General features: G+C 46.6%; 1 protein-coding gene and 1 pseudogene across 4 annotated transcripts in view; one reads left to right on the top strand and one right to left on the bottom strand.

Annotated features, from left to right (window-relative positions):
* LOC139570329 (katanin-interacting protein-like) overlaps window positions 1-20,332 on the bottom strand; it is a 29,075-nt gene that overhangs the window by 1,811 nt on the left and 6,932 nt on the right. For 2 of the 4 annotated variants that reach the window (XM_071392125.1, XM_071392128.1), the window contains 19 exons: window positions 20,180-20,320; window positions 19,914-20,071; window positions 19,557-19,663; window positions 18,476-18,572; window positions 18,055-18,264; window positions 17,208-17,345; window positions 15,248-16,109; window positions 13,616-14,428; window positions 12,579-12,793; window positions 12,375-12,450; window positions 12,038-12,215; window positions 8,868-9,033; window positions 8,329-8,519; window positions 4,574-4,638; window positions 4,126-4,236; window positions 2,032-2,264; window positions 1,495-1,655; window positions 642-727; window positions 214-265 (listed from right to left, as the gene is read on the bottom strand). In XM_071392125.1, coding sequence (XP_071248226.1) covers window positions 214-265; window positions 642-727; window positions 1,495-1,655; window positions 2,032-2,264; window positions 4,126-4,236; window positions 4,574-4,638; window positions 8,329-8,519; window positions 8,868-9,033; window positions 12,038-12,215; window positions 12,375-12,450; window positions 12,579-12,793; window positions 13,616-14,428; window positions 15,248-16,109; window positions 17,208-17,345; window positions 18,055-18,264; window positions 18,476-18,572; window positions 19,557-19,663; window positions 19,914-20,071; window positions 20,180-20,320 — 4,060 coding nt within the window. Of the gene's footprint in view, window positions 1-161; window positions 266-641; window positions 728-1,494; window positions 1,656-2,031; window positions 2,265-4,125; window positions 4,237-4,573; window positions 4,639-8,328; window positions 8,520-8,867; window positions 9,034-12,037; window positions 12,216-12,374; window positions 12,451-12,578; window positions 12,794-13,615; window positions 14,429-15,247; window positions 16,110-17,207; window positions 17,346-18,054; window positions 18,265-18,475; window positions 18,573-19,556; window positions 19,664-19,913; window positions 20,072-20,179; window positions 20,321-20,332 lie in introns of all 4 variants that reach the window. The other 2 variants (XM_071392126.1, XM_071392127.1) reach the window with 2 other exon arrangements.
* LOC139569653 (cyclin-dependent kinase 5 activator 1-like) lies at window positions 10,548-11,525 on the top strand (annotated as a pseudogene).

Below are 20,332 nucleotides of genomic sequence, written 5' to 3'. Positions count from 1 at the left end.
AACACTATAGTTCAATGACTGATGGAAGACAATGGGAGTTGTTTTCTTTTCGGCTGGTCAAGGCTTTGTGTTAAAAGTCCCCAGAGTGGGATAGTGCAGATAGTCAGTAAACCCTCATCCCTTCATTACTGTTCCCTACAATTAACCAGTGAGACACCAACCACCATCTCTCTTTCTGATCGTCTGCCTGTCAGTCCGTCTGTCTGTCAGTACCTCCTTTTCCCCAGCTTTCCAGTGTCTGTCATGCAGGTTTTAGGCCGAAGCGCTGCAAGATGGGAAACCAAATATGGTTTTGGTTAATTATAGTGTCCAAAAAAGTTAAGGTTTGTTCACACACAAAAATAGATAAAACATCAGAAATTCCAAGTTCGTTTAAAAAATATATATTTTCTCCCCTTGCATTTCAGCAGGCAGGGGGGACATTCACACAGATGTTTTGTTGTATTTGGTATGTTTAAAAGACACCAAAACATCTGGGTCAATAATAGTGTAGAAATATCACCTCTAACAATATTGATAATGTAACAAGGTAGTTATAGCCTTTTGTTTAATTTGCTTCTCACTGTTTATTGTATTACACGTGGTATTTTAAAATGTATATTTACTGAACAAAGAAACTCTGACTGAATTGCATTGGCTACCTGGATCAGCTGTTTGTTTCTTCTTGTTGTGATGGACTATCTGATTCTCATTGGTCATCTTCACATCTTGGTCCTCCACATAGTTGCTGCAAAACAAAACAAGGAGGGGAAAAGAAACCAGTTTAATTTCTGCCTGTGCATCATCTGGCCAGGTATATGAAAGGCTGGAGCACAGGAGCCGCGGAGGACACAAAATGGAGGACGGACAGACAAGCAAGCTTGAAGCTCCAAGTCTTATGTCCTACAAAGAAGCTACAGAGAGGTGGAGTGACAAGGGACCAGGAGGTCTGTTGGAACTTGAAGGACTTGGCATCACAAGCGAAGCTGTGGGTTGGAGGTTGGGATGACTGGGGTGACTTGGGGATATGAACGCAACCTGAGGGAGGGCTGACTGACACAAGGCCAATCTGGGACTCTGTTACTCACTGTTTCAGATCGTGATGTCTGCTACTACTGCGGGGGCTGGAGTAGAGAGAGCACATCTCCGTTTAACAAAGAAAAAGACTTGCCAATCATTCACTGATAGAACTAATAGGAATGTCCGTCCTTGTAAAGACATGACAGCTCCTCCACTATCCTACACAGTCTCCTTCCATTTGAAACAACTCATTTAAAATCAAATTTTATTTATCACATGCTTCGTTAACAACATATGAATATGGTAAATTACTTCACATACTCTGCCACTATGAACACGTTGACAGCAGCTGGACAGAAGAACCAATAAGCATGTGTGCAAATTGTTGGCCAAGCAGCCAAACCAATCTGCACCTGTGTGAATTTTGATGGACAGGCAGCAGAGCAAATCATTCACTTATATCAGGTCACAGCAGCCAATCCCATGCTGGGTTACCTGATTACAGTGTTCCTTTCACGGTGGGTGATGCGGGCGTTGTCGGTGAAGAGGATAGTGTGGTAGGGCAACACCGGGTCACAGGTGGGCAGGATGCCCCGCGCCGCCTGGCTCACGCTGTCCAAGACGCCGTTATACACCAAGAGGTCATCGACTAACAGCTACACAAAGGAAGACACAAAGGAAGACACAAGGAAGGCTAACAGGCGTCCATTACGCTACCCACGGGAGACTGTGGGAAGCATAGTGGAGGAACTCTCGTGTCTTTTCAAGAACAGACGTTCCTATCTAACAGTAAGTCATTCATTTATTCGCTTTGATTTTCACCCAGAAAGTTAAACAGAGAACATATTATTGTTTACATAAAATATCTAGGGAAGTTAATAGTAAGATTAATAATAGTACTTTATTAGTCCATTGTTGTCAGAAATGAGTCCTAAATTCCCAAGAGTCCCAAGTCCTAAATTCTGGATCTCTCTGATGAACATGGTCAGTGTTACCGTACTAAGGAGGAGAGAGAACAGAAGACTGACTTACCCCAAACTCCTTTACCCCCCTCTGTGGTGTCTTGGAGTAGTTCCACAGTTTGATCATGGACACGGTCACTGGCTGGTCAAATATGAGATACACGCGATTCACCAGTCCGGGGAGCACCGGTGCTAGCCACATGTGTCTGCCATCATGAGTGCCATCTACCAGCTTATCTGGAGTCCTCACATCACCGTTCACACTGTCCAGGACATTCACACTGTCTGGGAACGCAGCAATATCTAGGAGAAGCACTGTTAAAGAATGGACTACTATGGCTTTACTCCTGCCATTTATATTTCCTCCACTAGAGGACTCCCTTTAATTATTTCAGGGTATATTTTTTGTTTGGGATTTCACCAAACTTGGTACCGGCTTGGGTTCCTACTTTATGGCCAAGCTTTAAAATCAAAATTGGCTATATTGTAGACATTTGTGAAGAAAAAAAAAAAAAAAAATCTATTTTTGGTGTTCATTTAAGGTTAGGGTTAAGCGTGAGGTTATCATGGTGGTTAAGGTTAGGTCTAAAATCAGAATTTAAGAAGATAAATTGGAGAACTAGGCAGGGTTTTCGACTTTGCAAGTTGGCCAGATAGTGACGACAGTACAGGGAGAGCAGGCTTTCGTTCCACCCTAGCACTAAACAAACCGGATTCAACTAATCAGGTGTTTTAATGCTGGGCTATAACGAAAGCCTATACACCCTGTGGATTTCCAGGACCAGGGTTGGTGACCAGTCTCAGGCCAGACTCGAGGTATCACGCTAGCTACCCTACATGACCAAAAGTATGTGGACACCTGTTCGTCGAACATCTTATTCAAAATGATGGGCATTAATATGGAGTTGGTGCCCCCTTTGCCGCTATAACAGCCTCCACTCTTCTGGGAAGGCTTTCCACTAGATGTTGGAACATTGCTGCGGGGACTTGCTTCCATTCAGCCATAAGAGCATTAGTGAGGTCGGACACTGATGTTGGGCGATTAGGCCTGGCTCGCAGTCGGCGTTCCAATTCAACCCAAAGGTGTTCGTTGGAGTTGAGGTCAGGGCTCTGTACAGGCCAGTCAAGTTCTTCCACACCGATCTCAACAAATAATTTATGTATGGACCTCACTATGTCCACGGGGGCATTGCAATACTGAAACAGGAAAGGGCCTTCCCCAAATTTTTGCCACAAAGTTGGAAGCACAGAATTGTCTAGAATGTCATTGTATGCTGTAGCATTAAGATTTCCCTTCACTGGAACTAAGGGGCCTAGCCCGAACCATGAAAAACAGCCCCAGACCATTATTCCTTATCGACCAAACTTTACAGTTGGCACTATCCATTGGGGCAGGTAGCGTTATCCTGGCATCCGCCAAACCCAGACAGATTTGTCTGTCGGACTGTCAGATGGTGAAGTGTGATTTATCACTCCAGAGAATGCGTTTCCACTGCTCCATAGTCCAATGGCGGCGAGCTTTACACCACTGCAGCGGACGCTTGGCATTGTGCATGGTGATTTCAGGATTATGTGCGGCTGCTCGGACATGGAAACCCATTTCATGAAGCTCCCAACGAACAGTTATTGTGCTGACGTTGCTTCCAGAGGCAGTTTAGAACTCAGTAGTGAGTGTTGTAACCGAAGACAGACGATTTTTAAGTGCTTCTGCACTCGGTGGTCCCGTACTGTGAGCTTGTGTGGCCTACCACTTCGCGGCTGAGCCGTTGTTACTCCTAGACGTTTCCACTTCACAGCATCAAGGCAGAAATTCAACGAACTGACTTGTTGGAAAGGTGGCATCCTATGACGGTGCCCCATTGAAAGTCACAGAGGTCTTCAGTAAGGCCATTCTACTGCCAATGTTTGTCTATGGAGATTGCATGGCGGTGTGCTCGATTTTATACACCTGTCAGAATCGGGGGTGGCTGAAATAGCCAAATCCACTAATTTGAAGGGGTGTCCACATACTTTTGTATATAGTGAAGTTCAGCCAGTCAGGTCTAGTGAGACTAGCGACCACCAAGTACAGATTGCAGCAGTGAAGGTTCTCAGTATGTATGTGTGTGTGTGTGTGTGTGTGTGTGTGTGTGTGTGTGTGGTGTTTACATTGTAGGTAGGATACTATTGTCACTAAGGGGGATCTTCTCATCGTTCTGGTCATAGAACTCCAGGCCGTTCATACCGATGTAGTAGGGGTCACCCCAGGTTGTCAGCAGCTGCAGCTGGAAGATGACTGGTGGGTCAAGGGTTAAGGAAGAGCGACGTGGAGCCATGTACACACTCAGGCCTTTGGCAGTCATCAAGTAATTTAGTGATTGTCCAGATCACAGTATCCCAGCAGGCAAAACTGATTGTAATGACATTTACGAAAAGCAAAACAATAATAATATATATTTGTCAATTTTATCCACTATAAGGTGATTTATTTATTGTTGGGGTCAATTCTATCCACTGGTCGCATTATTTCTGCATGTCCATGTAAGGGGACTATGTAAGGTGACATGTTATGTTAGTAAAGGCATACTGTATTCTGTGGGACTATTTCTTGTGAGCAGCAGGAGGAAGGATACATCCACAAGGCATGATGGGGGCCTCATAGTCCATGCTGGCGTGCTCCTGTCTTTTGGAACCAGCTCTGAAAACCACACAAGACACAAACCTTAAGATTATATCTCATATTGTATAGCAGTACTGTAGTTGAGAATATGAAATAGGCCGTGGCTAGTTTTCGCCCACGTTCCACCCGCCCCTCCGGAAACATATTTTTTAAAGGCAAGGATCCGGATCACGTTCTGCCCATGTGTTATTTCATGCACACATTCATTTTTCTAACATAGCTGCTGCTCCCCCCTCCCATCACGGTTCGTGATGATGATGTAGCCTATATCTCTGCCTCATATTTCTGAACAGCTGAAGTAAAAACCCTAAGGAGATTTGAACGAACATATATATAATGAAAGTTACAATCTTCTCTGTCGGTCTTTTGTAACAGATATCGCAGTTGCACAAGCAGGACTCAGTCCCTACACTTTGGACACATTTTGTGTAATCTTTATAGTTGCTGCCATATCGTAGTTACTGAAAAAGGAACACCTGTCCGCCTCCTGCGTAGCCAACGCTAATGAACATTCGATCGCTAATTAGACTGCGTGTCTGTGTCTTGCTATGTTCCACCTCTGAACATTCTAGGCAGCCGAGCGTGTATCCGGACAGGGTAGAAAGAGTCTTGACAATGGGCAAGTTCGTTTTGTGTCATCCGGTGCCATAGTTACGCCATATGTTGATATCGTGGCGAGAGTAAATAGCTGCATGTAACTCAGTGCCTAAGAAGAACATGAAATCACTAGACTGCCTGTCTGTGTCGTGCTCATGTCTGCAATACTGACAACAAAGTTTGTACGAACATGTCGATAATGTATTGTGTATAAAACATGCAAATAGCTGGGTCGAGAGTTTCAAGTTCCTTGGTGTCCACATCACCAACGAACTATCCTGGTCCAAACATACCAAGACAGTCATGAAGAGGGCACGACAAAACCTTTTCCCTCTCAAGAGACTGAAAAGATTTGGCATGGGTCACCAGATCCTCAAAAGGTTCTACAGCTGCACCATCGAGAGCATCCTGACCGGTTGCATAACCTCCTGACTGGTTGCATAACCTCCTGGTATGGCAACTGCTCGGCATCTGACCATAAGGCGCTACAGAGGGTAGTGCGAACGGCCCAGTACATCACTGTGGCCAAGCTTCCTGCCATCCAGGACCTATATAATAGGCGGTGTCAGAGGAAAGCCCATAAAATTGTCAGAGACTCCAGTCACCCAAGTTATAGACTGTTTTCTCTGCTACCGCACGGCAAGCGGTACCGAAGCGCCAAGTCTGGGACCAAAAGGCTCCTCAACAGCTTCTACCCCCAAGCAATAAGACTGCTGAACAATTAATAACAATTATCTATTAATTATAGATAAAACGTATTGGTGCTCACCGGCCATTGGACATAAACATTACACAACAAGTTGGAAATGCAAATTCAATAATGAGTGGTTTGAAAGGAATCCGTGGCTAACTGCAAGCGTTGCAAAGCAATCACTAGCCTGCAATTCAGTGGAGAGGGTTTGTGGTCCAAGTCTGGGTTTAAGGGTCAATTCTCCAAGCTTAAAAGGATAAACATTCACATGAAACACCATGGGCCAGAAAAGGTTGAATACATTGGCCAGGCTGTCAATCCAGCATGGCTTCTTCTGTGTTCAAAAGAACTGGAAACTCGGAACTGGGAAATCTCAGACTTCAGTGAGTTTAAGACAACTGGGAACTCTGAAAGAAAACGACCTCCGACTGGGAAAATACGTTATGAACGGGAATTCCAAGTCTGGAACTAGGGCCTCTTTCTAGAGGTCCAACCTGAAGATCACTGACGTCATGATTCAACCTTGTCACCCCCCCCCCCCCCCCCAGAGTTCCCATTTGTCTTGAACGCCCCATAAATCCAGAGAATGCCAGACATTGATGAAAAAGTTTGATGACAAAATTTGCCAACAAGAAGGACCGCTGCGACATCTTCCTGTTCAAGTGAGCACAGCACAACAAGGTGAGTCCAAAAATGTCTCGTATGCTGCTGCATAAATTATGTAATATGCCAGGGTTGATATGTATACCGTAGCTAAGAAAGTAATACTAAGTGTATGTTGTGTAGTAAGATGTTAGTAGCCCATGTGTCTCACCCTAATAATTTGGTGCCTTTCCCCCTCATAACTTAGCCTAATGTTTTGACTTAGTGGTGCACATGTAGCCCATAGACTGTTTTTGAGAAATGTCAACATTGAATATTGTAGGAGCTTTCATTGTCTGCTTATATGCCTGCCCCCTTTATCTATCCTACGGTTCTGACTTGGTGTACAGGGAGAATACTGTAAGAATGGCCCGTGTTCTGAATTCTGTCTCTGTACATTTCAAAAGTTCTGAACAAATAGTTATACTGACTACGCCCGTCTTAGCTCGCTCATTAATGTCGTAATCGAAATTACGAGTTGCCTCTTAACCACTCATTGTTTCCTTTATGCCATAGTTTGTACATCTCAGTTGTCAGTAGAAACCACATTTGTTTAAGCAAGTGTGCCATATCAGCTATGTTTTTTTAAAAAGGAAGTACATGAGGCTGAATGAACTGTTTTGCTGCCAGACAAGGCTCAGCTGATAGCCAGGTGGAGCAGTGGTAACGATTCACTCCATGGTGCTGAAAAGAAAGCTCTGTTGGGACAGATTTATGTAGGCAGTTTGTGGGCACCGTTTGTCACCGTTATAGTGCAATTAATGTATTGTTTATTGTTGTGTAGTTGCTTTGCTGCCATGCAAAAAAAGAAAAAGTTTTTTTTGCCCCACCAAGATTTACATGCTAAAATTGCCACTGCACCAGTGACCAGACAAAAACGATCGAGGAGGGGGGAGTGGCAGCGAAGCACTCAGCACAGCAGCTACGTAGGCAGCAGAGTGGGCACTCAGCACAGCAGCTACGTAGGCAGCAGAGTGGCCACTCAGCTCCGTAAAAAAACATCTGTATTTTTAGCCTGGGCAAATTGGGATACAGAAACTCTGTATCTGTAGCCACTCTATATGAATTATCATATGAATTCGTCATACTTTTGATGCATGACTAAGTGTTTGGCACAGTGCGGATAATGGGCAGAATGCTGTTTTACGAGACGCTAAAGGCATCAGCACGCTTCAGTCCGGCTGGGCCGAACAGAACGAGTGTGCTTGAGTACTCCCTTGAAAGACATTCGCTTCAAAAACTAGTAAAAAAAAGCGTCAATAGTACTGTTTGTCCATTTTGAGGCGCCCTAGCCAGTATACACTTCCTCAAAATAGTCTGAATTCATCTAAGATAATTCAAGAAATCTGTCAGATATTTTTCTATTAAAAATGTTAAACTGGTCGTCTCTCGTTGAATGACAACAAAGACTTTATTTTAGAATCTCCACTGTTAACCAATCACAGACGAAGGGGCGTAGACTTCGGCTCCGAACTTCGGCTCGCCTCCAGAAAAAAAGTTGTGTGCCCTCACCGGAGTCCAAAACTAACAAAGACGTCACAAAATGTCATCATAATATATCCACCAACTCTACCAAACTGTTTCGGCTGGGAAGCATGCGGACATCTTAAAACAGACGTCTTACAACAACAGAGCCATTACTTTAAACACCTTCCTATTGGGAGGTGGCCTACAACTAGCCTGGTCCTAGATCTGTTTGTGCTGTTTTGCCAACTCTTTTGGTCATTGGCAAGACGGAACAAACAGATCTGGGATCAGACTAGCCTACAAGTACTCACTTCAGTGTGTAGGCCAAGTCCTCTGCTGTAGTCTTGCTGTTGACCAGGCCAGTGGAGGGGTTCTGGAGGAAGTCGATGAAGAGGATCTCCTGAGCAAAGTCAAAGTGACAGTTCCCTGGTCCCTTCCTGATGAGGAAGCCCTCTGCTGGAGAGATGAGTGTATTGTCCAGAGACACATGGATCACCTTCACCTGGAGAACACAGGAACAATACATGGGTGTCTTAACAAAATGTGGACCATGGTTAGAATTGTGTTTTTGTGGGGAAATAGGGATTCGCCCCTTAAACAACATTCTCAGTCAAAATTCAGAGCTATTTAAAGATCTATGGCAGTTATTGCATATGTTGTATATGCACTCCTATAGGGCATCGTATAGATTTGTACAACTACAACGCACCGCACATTTAAATGACAACTTCGAAATGCAATGGCAACCTACAGGGCCCAGATATTTCTATTTCAATTGACACTTCCACCAGAATACTAAAAAGGCAGGAAGTTCTCCATCCCAGTGATTAAAAAAGTGACTCTCTCTCACCCCTCTGTAGGAGTCCTCTGGGCTCTTGTTGTAGTTCCAGATGCGGAGGCCAGCCACCGTATGGGCCTTGTCAAAGTTGACTGTCAGGGTGTGGTGCTGGCCACAGAAGAACGGGATCAGCCACATGTGCTGGTCTTCAGTGGTGATGTTGTGGCCGTCAATGAGTCTGGACAGAGGAGAGAGAGAAGATTTGTGACCTGTTGCCACAAGAAAAGGGCAACCAGTGAAGAACAAACACCATTGTAAATACAACCCATATTTATGCTTATTTATTTTAACTTGTGTGCTTTAACCATTTGTACATTGTTACAACACTGTATATATATAATATAACATTTGTAATGTCTTTATTGTTTTGAAACTTCTGTATGTGTAATGTTTACTGTTAATTTGTATTGTTTATTTCACTTTTGTATAATATCTACCTCACTTGCTTTGGCAATGTTAACACATGTTTCCCATGCCAATAAAGCCCCTTGAATTGAATTGAAATTGAATTGAGAGAGACAGACACCTCACTGGTTATATACATGTAATTCTGCAGCATATGCAGCACATGAAAACGTGGTATTTATGAGACACTTCGTTATACTTGGGACACTTAGGGGTACATGTTCTCTTCAGTGTAAAGTGAACCTTAAACTTTTTTGTTTTTGTTTTTACATTTTAGAAGAAAAAACCCCTTTTTCAAATACACAATTGTTCCATGCAAGGATATAGCATGATATTTGAAATACATAAAAAAACGTTTACATTTCGTTTTTATGATGGTGCATTGAGCTGCTGCTGCTTCAAACACCATGTGACATTGTTTACGTTTTTCAGTGGCAGTTTTGTTGTGCACTGTTGTTGCGCCTACAGAGGGGTATACTACAAAGCAGAATCAACTTTGATAAGCAACCAGAAAAAAACTATTAATTTTATGGCTACTAAAAAAAGCTACACTTAAGCACTTAAGGCACTGGCCGGCAGGTATATCCTTGTCTCATCGCGCACTAGCGACTTCTGTGGCGGGCCGGGAGCAGTGCACGCTGACCAGGTCGCCAGGTGTACGGTGTTTCCTCCGACACATTGGTGCGGCTGGCTTCCGGGTTGAATGTGCATTGTGTCAAGAAACAGTGTGGCTTGGTTGGATTGTGTTTCGGAGGACGCATGGCTCTCGACCTTCGCCTCTCCCGAGTCTGTACGGGAGTTGCAGCGATGAGACAAGACTGTAACTACTACCAATTGGATACCACGAAATTGGGGAGAAAAAAGGGGTAAAAAAAATATTATAATAATAATAACAATAAAAAAAAGATTTAAAAAAGGTTTGTGAAACTAACTAGACAATTTCCATTTCAAGCTCATCTTTCTACAAAAGAAAAAGTTGTACCAGAATATTTAGGCAAGTTGGCTGGCTAACGCCTTGATAGCGGTTTTGTAGTATACCCCTCAGTTCTGAGGATGCACAAAGTTTTCATTTCCCCTCATGTTGCATTTGACATGAAAAGGCAATTTACTGGACACTCCATCTCAGAACCTTGAACGGCAGCCGATGTACACAACAATAACCGCCTTGAAACCAAAGCCTACGGCTAAACAAAGCGTCTTTATATTTCAAATCAACAAAGAAACTATTTTAAATTCTTTGGATTTTCGACATAACGACTTGATAAACCTAATGTTGACCGATGCACAATGCTGTTGACTGAGTGGGAAAATGTAGCCTGGCTTTGCCATGCATTTCAAATGGATAAAAAGTTTCCATTTCGTTTTCCACAGTCACTACTGACCCTGACATAATCTGCTCAGACTGCCTCTTGATCCATCCTGATCCAACTCCTGAGAAATGTGCAGTCTTTCTCGCCCAGCTATCAGAAGGCGGCCAGAGATGGGCCGGTCACGGTGGGCCACGACACGGCCGTTCAGAACTACAACAGCGCCAAAGACAAGAACCTGAAGCGACATTCGCTTATCAACAAGAAGCGGAAGGAGGACAACATGACCCACCTCAACAACGAGAACCCGGAGAAGCCTCAGTCATGCACCAACCTGTCCACCCTTACCCAGGACCAGTGTCCCCCAGACCTCATCGAGAGCTCCGACAACACCGCCTCGCCGGTCGAGAAGGCCCCCCTGACCAACTCCAACACGGCTCCCGACATGCCCAAGGCGGTGATGGTCAAAGCCTTCCTTGGCGAGCTGCTGCGCTGCCTCGGTGAGTTCCTGTGCTGCCTCGGTGAGTTCCTGTGCCAGCACTGCTACCGGCTCCAGAACCTGTCCCCCAACGACCCAGGGCTGTAGCATCAGAGCGTGGACCGCTTCCTGCTCGACCACGGCTGGGGGAACCAGAGCACCCTCACCCTGGCCTACATGGCGTTTAACTATACCGCAAGGTGGTCTCCTCTGAGGCGGGTACGGAGCACCAGCTGCAGGACGTGGTGATCACCTGCCTCTACCTGACCTGCTCCTACATGGGCAACGAGATCTCCTACCCAGTGAGACCCTTCCTTGGGAAGGGCTCCTGGGACATCTTCTGGGACCACTGCCTGTCCATCATCAACCTAATGTGTGCCAACATGCTCCAGATGAACACGGACCAGCACTATCTCTTCCGACCTGAAAAACGAGAGCCAGGAGGAGAGGAGCCGCTTGCTCATCGGTCTGGACTGGTGAGGGGCCCCGGGAAGAGGGGCCAGAAGAGGGTAGGGGCCTACTCCAGTCTGGTATTTCAAAATGGAGGGAGAGGGACTGGTAGAGGTGAAGTTTCGATGGGATTCATAGATTAAGAGAGTTTATATGAGGGCCTACCAGCCACCCATGACTGTTTTACTGACTGTCTAAGGTGTGCCTACCACGGAAGGGAGGACGACCACTGCTATATATCGAAACAAAGCTGTAATAAACATTGACATGATAGACACACGAGTTGGAGTCAGTTGAATAAAATCCCATGCAACGCTGTTGTCGTTGACAAGTTAACTAGATCACTTTGGCGTTTCATGTCTTAAAATACATCCTCAGAGGGTACACAGTTAGATCCATCTACATTGTCAGCGTTGTGAGGTCAGACACACACACACACACACACACACACACACACACACACACACACACACACACACACACACACACACACACACACACACACACACACACACACACACACACACACACACAGTACTGACTTGTCGAGGGTGCGTGTGTCCTGGCCGTACTCAGGCAGGTCGTTGAGGTCCCGTGGCGAGGCGTCCAACATGGTCAGGTCCAGAGGCAGGCTGTCCCCCTCCTTCCCCACCACCTCTAACCCCGTCAGGCCCACGTAGTGGGAGTCCCCCCATGTCATACTCAACTCTATCCTAAGGCCTGGAAAGAGGGACGGGGGGAAGGGAGAGAAGGAGAGAGAGAGCTTGGAGGGTCAGTGTGGAACAAGCTGAGCTAGCTATATTTTACAGACATAAAAAGCCTGTATGTAAAATGTGTGAATTGATCATGAATAAGACTAATTTAGAAGGGAGTACTCACACTTTCCATTGTACATTCCTGGGATCTGCTCCAGGGTCTCAGACTGACCAACAGTAGGGTTCAGATTGAGGTTTAACTGAAAAATGGCAGTGAATAGAAATCAGAAATGTTAGTGTTGGGCTGGAACAAAACCTGCATGTCCTGTATCAATCAAGGCGTTCCACGTTTACACTGTATAGTCCAAGTCAGTCCGGTCAGACTCACCGTGAGGTCGTCCTCGGGTCTGAAGCCAGCCTGGGTGAAAGGTCTCTCCTCCCCCTCTCCGTCGGCCGTGCGGGGCCTCTGCAGCTCCTCCTCGTATCCAACCAGCCCCTCGGAGCCCTTTGCCTCCCCGCAGAACGTCTCGTCGTAGCGAGACATGGCCTCCAGTATCTCATCGTCCGTGGTGAACAAGATGGTGTCCCCGAACTGGTCCAGACCTAAGATGAGAGCAGTGGAGGTTAGTTCTATAATCTAACGTAATAGTTCTAATGTTCTTGTCATTCCCAGATCGCATTTTGGTGATTTAAATAAATTGTGTGGTCATCCTCACAAGTCAAGCCAGTTCTCCATGAAAGCAATTCAGTTCACCTGGAATGGTCTAATACAGACCTTTTTTGAAGGGAATAAACTACACACAGAGGGGCCGTTTCCTGGACACAGATTATGACTAATGGAAGGACAAACTTAATTGCTTTCATGGACGCTTTCATGGACGCACCCACTAGGTGCCCACTAGTGGCACCTAGTGGGCAAAACCTGGTATTTTAACACACATTTATGGGGGGAAATGCAAGCGACTTCAACATATAATTTCTCTAAACGGGGGGAAAACAATACCACCCAATTTACTGAGAATACATTACACAGTATGAATAAACAATACTCCAAGCCACAGCTTCATACTACTTGTCAAACATAGAGAACTGATGCTGTATACTGGATGTTGGGGTGGGCTTGGTGTGGGGTTGGGGGGTCAGTGGGTGGCTTAATCATTGTTAAGAGGTTTGGTCCAAATTGGACGTTGGGTACTATATTTATTAAATATTATATGAATCCTATACATTGAAATGGCCAATTTGGGTGTGATCAATTAGTTGAATTTCTCAGAGTTCAAATGTAATGTTGCAAGAGTGCTTATCTTATCCGAAACCATTTCAGAACAATTTGAGATGGTGGGTGTCATGGCTTGCTGAAATGAAATAGAACTACCCATTTGGGTGTCATAGGAGAGAGCCTGTCCCTCACTAATGCTCCCCTACCTCCAGACAGAGTCCCTGATGCCTTGGCGATCTCTCCCCTGAAGATGCACCTCCCGTCCAGCAGCATTTCAGCTTCCTTCACCCCCCTGAACGAGTGGATCCTGGACTTGTTGTAGTTCCACACTCTTATCATGGCCACCTGATACGGCCCGGCGAACTCCAAGTAGATCACGTGACTCCTCCCCTGGGTGAAAGGTGCCAACCACAGGTGCATGTCGTCCTGTGTGAGGTTGACGCCATCGATCAGGTTGGTGACCACACGCGGGTCCTTTCCGTAGGCAGGCAGCACGTTAATATCAGGCGGGTCGGCGCGGATGTGGGTGGGAAGGAGGGGCTGACCGCTGGAGCTGAAGACTTCGAGACCGTTGAGGCCCACATAGTGGCGATCGCCCCACGTGGACAAGATGTTAATGACCAGACGTTGACCACGTGGGAGGACCGGAATTTCAAACTCCTCCTCGCGCTCCGGCTCGGCGGAAAGGTCATCCTCTGGGTCATCGCAGAGGCCCTCTTGAGGGGCGGGGGAGGAGAGGTGGGATGAGTGGGGGACGGGGCTGTAGGAGGAGGCTCCTGGGCCGGAGGAGGGGATTATGGCAATAGTGGCGGCTCTGGAGGAACGCTGGAGGAACTCGTCAAAGATGTCGCCCTCGAAGCTCATGTTGGAGATGCGACCACGCTGGCACTGGTTGAACTTGGTGAGGGAGTCCCAGGACTCCATGAGGGTGTCGTCATGGTCCTGCTGGCTGCGGAGATGGGCCCGGGGGGTACGTTGCTGCCTCCGGTTGCTGCTGCCCGATACTGAACCTGGCTCCTCTGTGGAATCAACACACACACTCTCATGTTACCTCAAAGGCAGTGCAGAGTACATAATAAAAGTGTAGTTAAGAGCAATAGGGAAGAAAGCAAGGTCATTTTGGGCCCGTTTTATACATTATAGCACTACTCTATATAATTTTGAGAGCAGGATTTATACTACTAAAGTTATGGCTCGCAATAACCTTTTTTTTTATTTATTTTTTATTTTTTATTTTTTACATATTCCAGGTATGTAGAAGATAAAATTCATGGTAATGTTGATGTCATTTTCACACTGAATAGCCCAGCTCCGACAGCTGGTGTGATGCTAGTCAAAGAGTCTTTGACCCACTTCAAGGTGATATGTCCACAATAGATATTGTCAGAGCCAGCTGGCATGTGCCTTGTGTGTTTCCAGATCGGGGGGGGTGACCCATAACTAGAGGGTCTGGCTGGAAGTCTGTTGTCAGGGAGATAAAGATTATTATAGGATGTAGATTTGATGTGATGCAGCAATCTGTCTGCTCTATAATCTTATTTAGGAACAAACAAAGATATGTCTGGTTCTGCCGTTGACACGAACATTGGGAAACTAATGTCAGATCCCGAGGGGGGGGTCATTATTGAGTTGCAGAACTAAGGCAAGTAGACAAACAGTCTCCCACTAGAGATCATTCTGTCTGACCTTAAGACGGTTACATGAATTCAAATGAACATCTCGTCTCTTTCCTGCACAGCGCAGTATGCAGAGTAGATAATAGAGCTGTAAAAGTATGGAAAGGTATGGAATGGATCACAACAGGTACGAGCACATAGCATACACACTGGGTTAGCTACCTATGGACAGTCCAATGGCTCCATGCTGGTGCTCCACTGCTGGTTTGCTGCTGGTACTACTAGTGTTATTGTGCCTGGCTGAGCTCCTACGTCCACTAACAGGCTGGTCCTGGCGCTGCTGGTCACTCAGCTCCTCCAGCAGGTCACCTCCGAGGTCCAGAGAGTCTGCACTCCCCTGGCCCCCGTTCACCGTCCTCTCCACCCCCTGACACACCCTCCCCGGGTTACAGCCCAGCTCCGGGAGCACCGAGGTCGAGGAGGATTGGGGGAGGGGAGGTTTGGACTCCACAGATTGCTGGGGAACTAGCCAGAGGGGCCTCTCCCTCCCAGCCTCGCAGCCCTCAGGGGCGCTCCGGGCCAGGGGCTGTAGCCACTGGGGAGTCCTGGAGGAGGAAGGCTGGGTGGTGACTGTGCGCTCTGTGGGTTGACCCGACTGCTCCAGCTGCTGTTTCAGAGGGGGGTGGGGGAGGTCCAGTTCCGGTGGGTCCATGTCAAAGGAGTCCTTCTGTAGGGGACGGTGTGTAGACATGGGGGTGACGGGGTTGTACGTTTTATCCTCTAAGTCTATTCTGACCTGGGCTAGCCCCTCAGCGAGAGAGAGTCCGTGGTTGGGGTCACCATGGTGCCCTCCGTTGTTCCCCTCCACGCTCCTGTCATAATGGCGCTGTGGGCTGGCGCCACAGAGACCGTGTCCGAACGCCATGAGGCTGGGAGAGAAAGATTCTGGAACTTGGAGTGCCTGGAGGGAAATGCTGGTGCTGTAGTCGAAAACCTGGTTGCCACAGCCCTTGTCCAGCTCGCCTTCGAACACCAGCGTGCTGTTGAGGTAAAGATTCACATGCCGGGCGCCAATGTCCAGGTCCTGAAAAAGAACAGTACGGCTATTTCAGGCTCTAAGCAGGGCAATATTTAGTTAATGCATTGATATCATGTAAGAAAATAAACCTTAAAACAAACTCCGAGTCAAATACATAAAAATAAAAAAATTAAATGCAGAGGTGAAGAGGGAAACGTCAAAGAGCTGGAATATTCAAGTTACCATGATATCGCTAGATCAACATTGAAACTGAAACTGATACCGTACTTTTAACCAAGGAGCTTCCTCGTTGTAGGCCCCAATGTTCATACATACCTGGGGGAAACGAAGCTAACCGTGCAGACATAGTCAACTGTAAAGCTAACCGTAAGTAGCCTCCCTACCAACACACAGACAGACATAGTGGATGGCTAAAACCAGACTCAAATCTCCTCAGTCCCTGCTCATTAAATCAGTGCATCTCCACCCACTGGATCAAACTGTATCACACTGCTCCTTACCTCGCAGCTTAAAACACACCACCAGTACCCTAACAACGGACTCAATGAACAGAGACACTGTTAATATCAACCCATAACATCCATAGTTCCAGACAGACCCCTGGTTGCCTGGGCTTCGTGCCCCGTCAGTCCCGTCTGTGACAGCAGCAGGCCGGGAGGCAGAAGCAGTAACCCGGGCGTCCCTTCACTAATCCTCCAGGGTTAATCTCTCACTGTTCCACATTTGGACTGACTGGCAGCTCACGCAGCCACTGGTTAAACACAACTACCCTCCTTCCTAAAGCCTGCTGCCAATATGGTGGTCACCCTCTAGAATGACTGGGGCTGGCTGAAGCAAGCTGGATTTATGAGCAACTGTTAACAAACGATGGAGTGCATTTTGGTAACCCCGGAACTAGGACTGGCGTGATGAACCAATCAGAGGCTGCATATGTAAGTAAGGGTTGCACACACAGTACGTGCTAACAACTTAAGTACCATTTCTACCAGATTCCATTTGAATCTTCACCTAACGCAACCCTTTTCACTAGAACTGGCAACCTACCGGCAACCTCTATCGCAAAGGCTCGGGCCAAAAGTAGTGCACGACATAAGGAGAAATAGGGTGCCATTTCATACTCAACCTGTCAGTCTGGTCTCTTACATTGATGCTCTTGTTGTAGTTCCAGATCTTGATCCGGGATATCTGAAAGTCCGGAGAGCGCTCCGTGTTCCTGATGATGAAGTAGAGCTGGACCGGAGGATGGAAAGGACAGGTCCACATATGACGCTCCTTCGTGGTCTGGCGGTCAAAACAATACGCAACAACATATAGAGAAAAGCAGTCCGTTTCAGTCAGAAAACAGATGAATACATTCCCTTAAAATGACCAGAGACCCAATATAATCCGGTAACACTTTGAAGACCCTCTTCCCAAAGTATCAGTCCCAAGCCACGATAGTCCGGCGGCCCATTGTGACATAGCTATTTATTTTGTATTTATTTAACCTTGTTTGTAGCTACTGAGACACCGTCCGCGGGGGACGACCGCGCACCTCCCCAAGATTCCCAACCAACGTGGCTCCTCGTACGCGTCTTCTATTCATTTGAATGGGGTCACGGTTGGAGAAATAGCTTGAGCCGCACTGAGAGTTCGGAAAGCATGAAAGGCAACGGTCCAATATTCTAGAACATCTCCGTGTGGACATACACATTTTGGACTATGATCAGCGCTTAAATGGGTATAAAGCGTATTTATAGCACCAATGCAAAATGGTTTGTCATGCACGACATAGGCTAATAACAGCTCGTAAGCTGTCTCATGATTCCTTATGTGTTCTAATGTGTTCTAATGCCTTTATAGTGGATTACGAAGAGGGTATCTACTCATAGGAAGTGTCACCAAAAATCCCTCTAAAATGATGCATGAATAGTAAATACAATGCACCAAGACCTTTCCAAATAGTTCAATTAGTGTTATCAGAAAGGCTTGGGGGCAGAGCTCAATTCACCTTAGGTTTCCCGTTGACCAGCGCGCCAAGGTTCCCAGGGTAGTCGGCGTTCCGGATGTCCAGGTCGTGTGGCGACACGTACAGGTTCCTGTTCCCTGGGCCGAAGAACTGCATCTCCGTCAGCCCCACCTGGCCCCTGTTCCCCCAGTTACTTAGGATCTCCATGGTGACGTATACGGTGGGCGGTGCCTCGGCCGAGACGCGCCTCTTCTGCCACCATGACAACAGCAGAGCTTCATGAGTCGAGTCAAGCCGTCACTTCATACAGTGTATTCTTAGCATCATAAAAATATAGTTAGAACGCTGGTAGATCTCTCTTTGTGTGTGTCTCTCTCGCTCTATGTTTAGCCTCACTGTTTGTCTCACCTAGTTGTTTTACGCTTAGTCATTCCTAGCCCTGGTATTTGATGGAGTGACTCACCGGTGGTTTGCTATTGTCTGTCTTCACTGTCTGAGGGCTGTCAAAGTTTGTGCCTGCCTCCAGTTTCTCCAACGCCTTCAGTAGTCTCTGCTGTTGCCTGGAAGAAAATGATTAGTCATCAATTGTATTGTGTCTTTCACCACATCAATAGTCTTTGACCTTGCTCTCGGTGATCATCTATGGAAATGTATGCACGGTCACTGACAGTTATTGAAGACTCCCCACAGCTTTGTTGACTAAACCCGCTTCAAGGTCAGAGAGGTTAGGTTACCACCGACACGTTTCTGATTGTTAGAGAGCCTCGGTCGGAGGTATACGGTTACTGGTGCTCTTGTGCCGGCCATCCAAGACGTACTGCATTACCACAAGTTTTTTGTTACTGTACTGCAGAGTCTGTACACGGCGTTCTCATCCCAGCAAGGGAAAGCACATAGTACACAGGCATGAGGGAGTTAGCGATGCCAGTGTCATTCTAAACTGTCACCAGACAAGACTACATTTGGCCACATCCCGATATCCATACCTTATAGATGGTTTCTTTCTCTGTAGTATGCTAGTGTGGACACTATTGGAACATAGCCATTCAATGTTTTTTTCCTTTGTGACAGTCAAAGGATTAGTATAGACCCAGATATGGACCGCGAGCCCATTCAAAGCGGCCTGCGGGTGGTTTGAGTAAAATAAAAAAAAATAAAAAACATCAGTCTACATTAAAATGACTCAAACCAAACCGTAACTGTGTAGAAATGATATTGGACTTACATTTAAAGTCTCTACCCTCTTTCCAGGTTGCTAAGAATCACCAAAATGAAAGCTGAATAGTCAGGGAGCGTCGAAAATTCAAATAAAACGAGGGATAGATGACTATTTTTTGCACATTTTGAGAAAATATAACACATTTCCAGTGCGGCTCTCCGGACCTCGGTGAAGACCGAATGTGGACCACGGGGCAAAATGAGGTTGACACCCCTGGTATAGACTTAGATAGTAACTTCCCTTTTCCTCTCCATATAGTGGTTAAGGATCAACACCTAACGCATAGTGTGCAATGACACTAGCGTGTAACGTTGCAATACACTACCTGGGACCCATGAGGGTAATTCTCTGCATGGCTCTGGTCACCCCACTTTCATCTTTGTCGTCATCGTCGTCACGCAGCGAGCCGTTCATCATGTGGTGTCCTCTCACCTGTGGATTTAGAATGGAGGAGCTCAATGGAGTTAGACTTAAGATAGGGTGGTAGCCTAACCAGGTTCAACTGAAGGTAGAAAAGATGAGAAAATAAGAGAGATAGGGATAGGCTAGGATGTAAAACATGAATCATTACAGCAGACAGATTAGAAGAATACAACACAACCAACTAGAGGACCCAGAACAGCACACCCCTGATTGTGCCTATAGATATAGAATTACATTCTATGATTGTTATCTATCCTACCGGGGTGCGGCTGAAGGCCCTGGGCTCGGGGCTCTGCAGTGGGCTGTTCTCGATCTGCAGGGCCTGGAGCACCCTGCACGCCGTCTCCTCCGAGTCGCGCTCCTCTTGGGAGGCCTTCCTCGCTGCAGACAGGGGGCGCTCTACGCGACTCCTCGGCCCTGAGAGAGGGGGAAGAGAGAGAGAGAAAGAGAGGGGGTAAGGGAGTCATACTCTTAAGGCCTCTTAGGTTTATGAATGACACGCATACAGGGAAGAACAGAACATACGTTGAGGATCTCTGCCATCCCTGCACTCCTTTGAAGAGGGCCTGTCCAGAGTTTTGCTCTTCACCGGCAGAGGCTTGGTGGGGACGTAGGCTTCCATGTTGTCTTTCCTCTTGGCCGACAGCGAACGCTCGATCTTACGGCCTGCAACATAAT

The sequence above is a fragment of the Salvelinus alpinus genome, chromosome 3 (assembly GCF_045679555.1).
Source record: "Salvelinus alpinus chromosome 3, SLU_Salpinus.1, whole genome shotgun sequence".
NCBI lineage: Eukaryota > Metazoa > Chordata > Actinopteri > Salmoniformes > Salmonidae > Salvelinus > Salvelinus alpinus.
The sequence above is the reverse complement of the archived record's forward strand: the minus strand, read 5'-3'. Positions and strand labels throughout refer to the sequence as shown.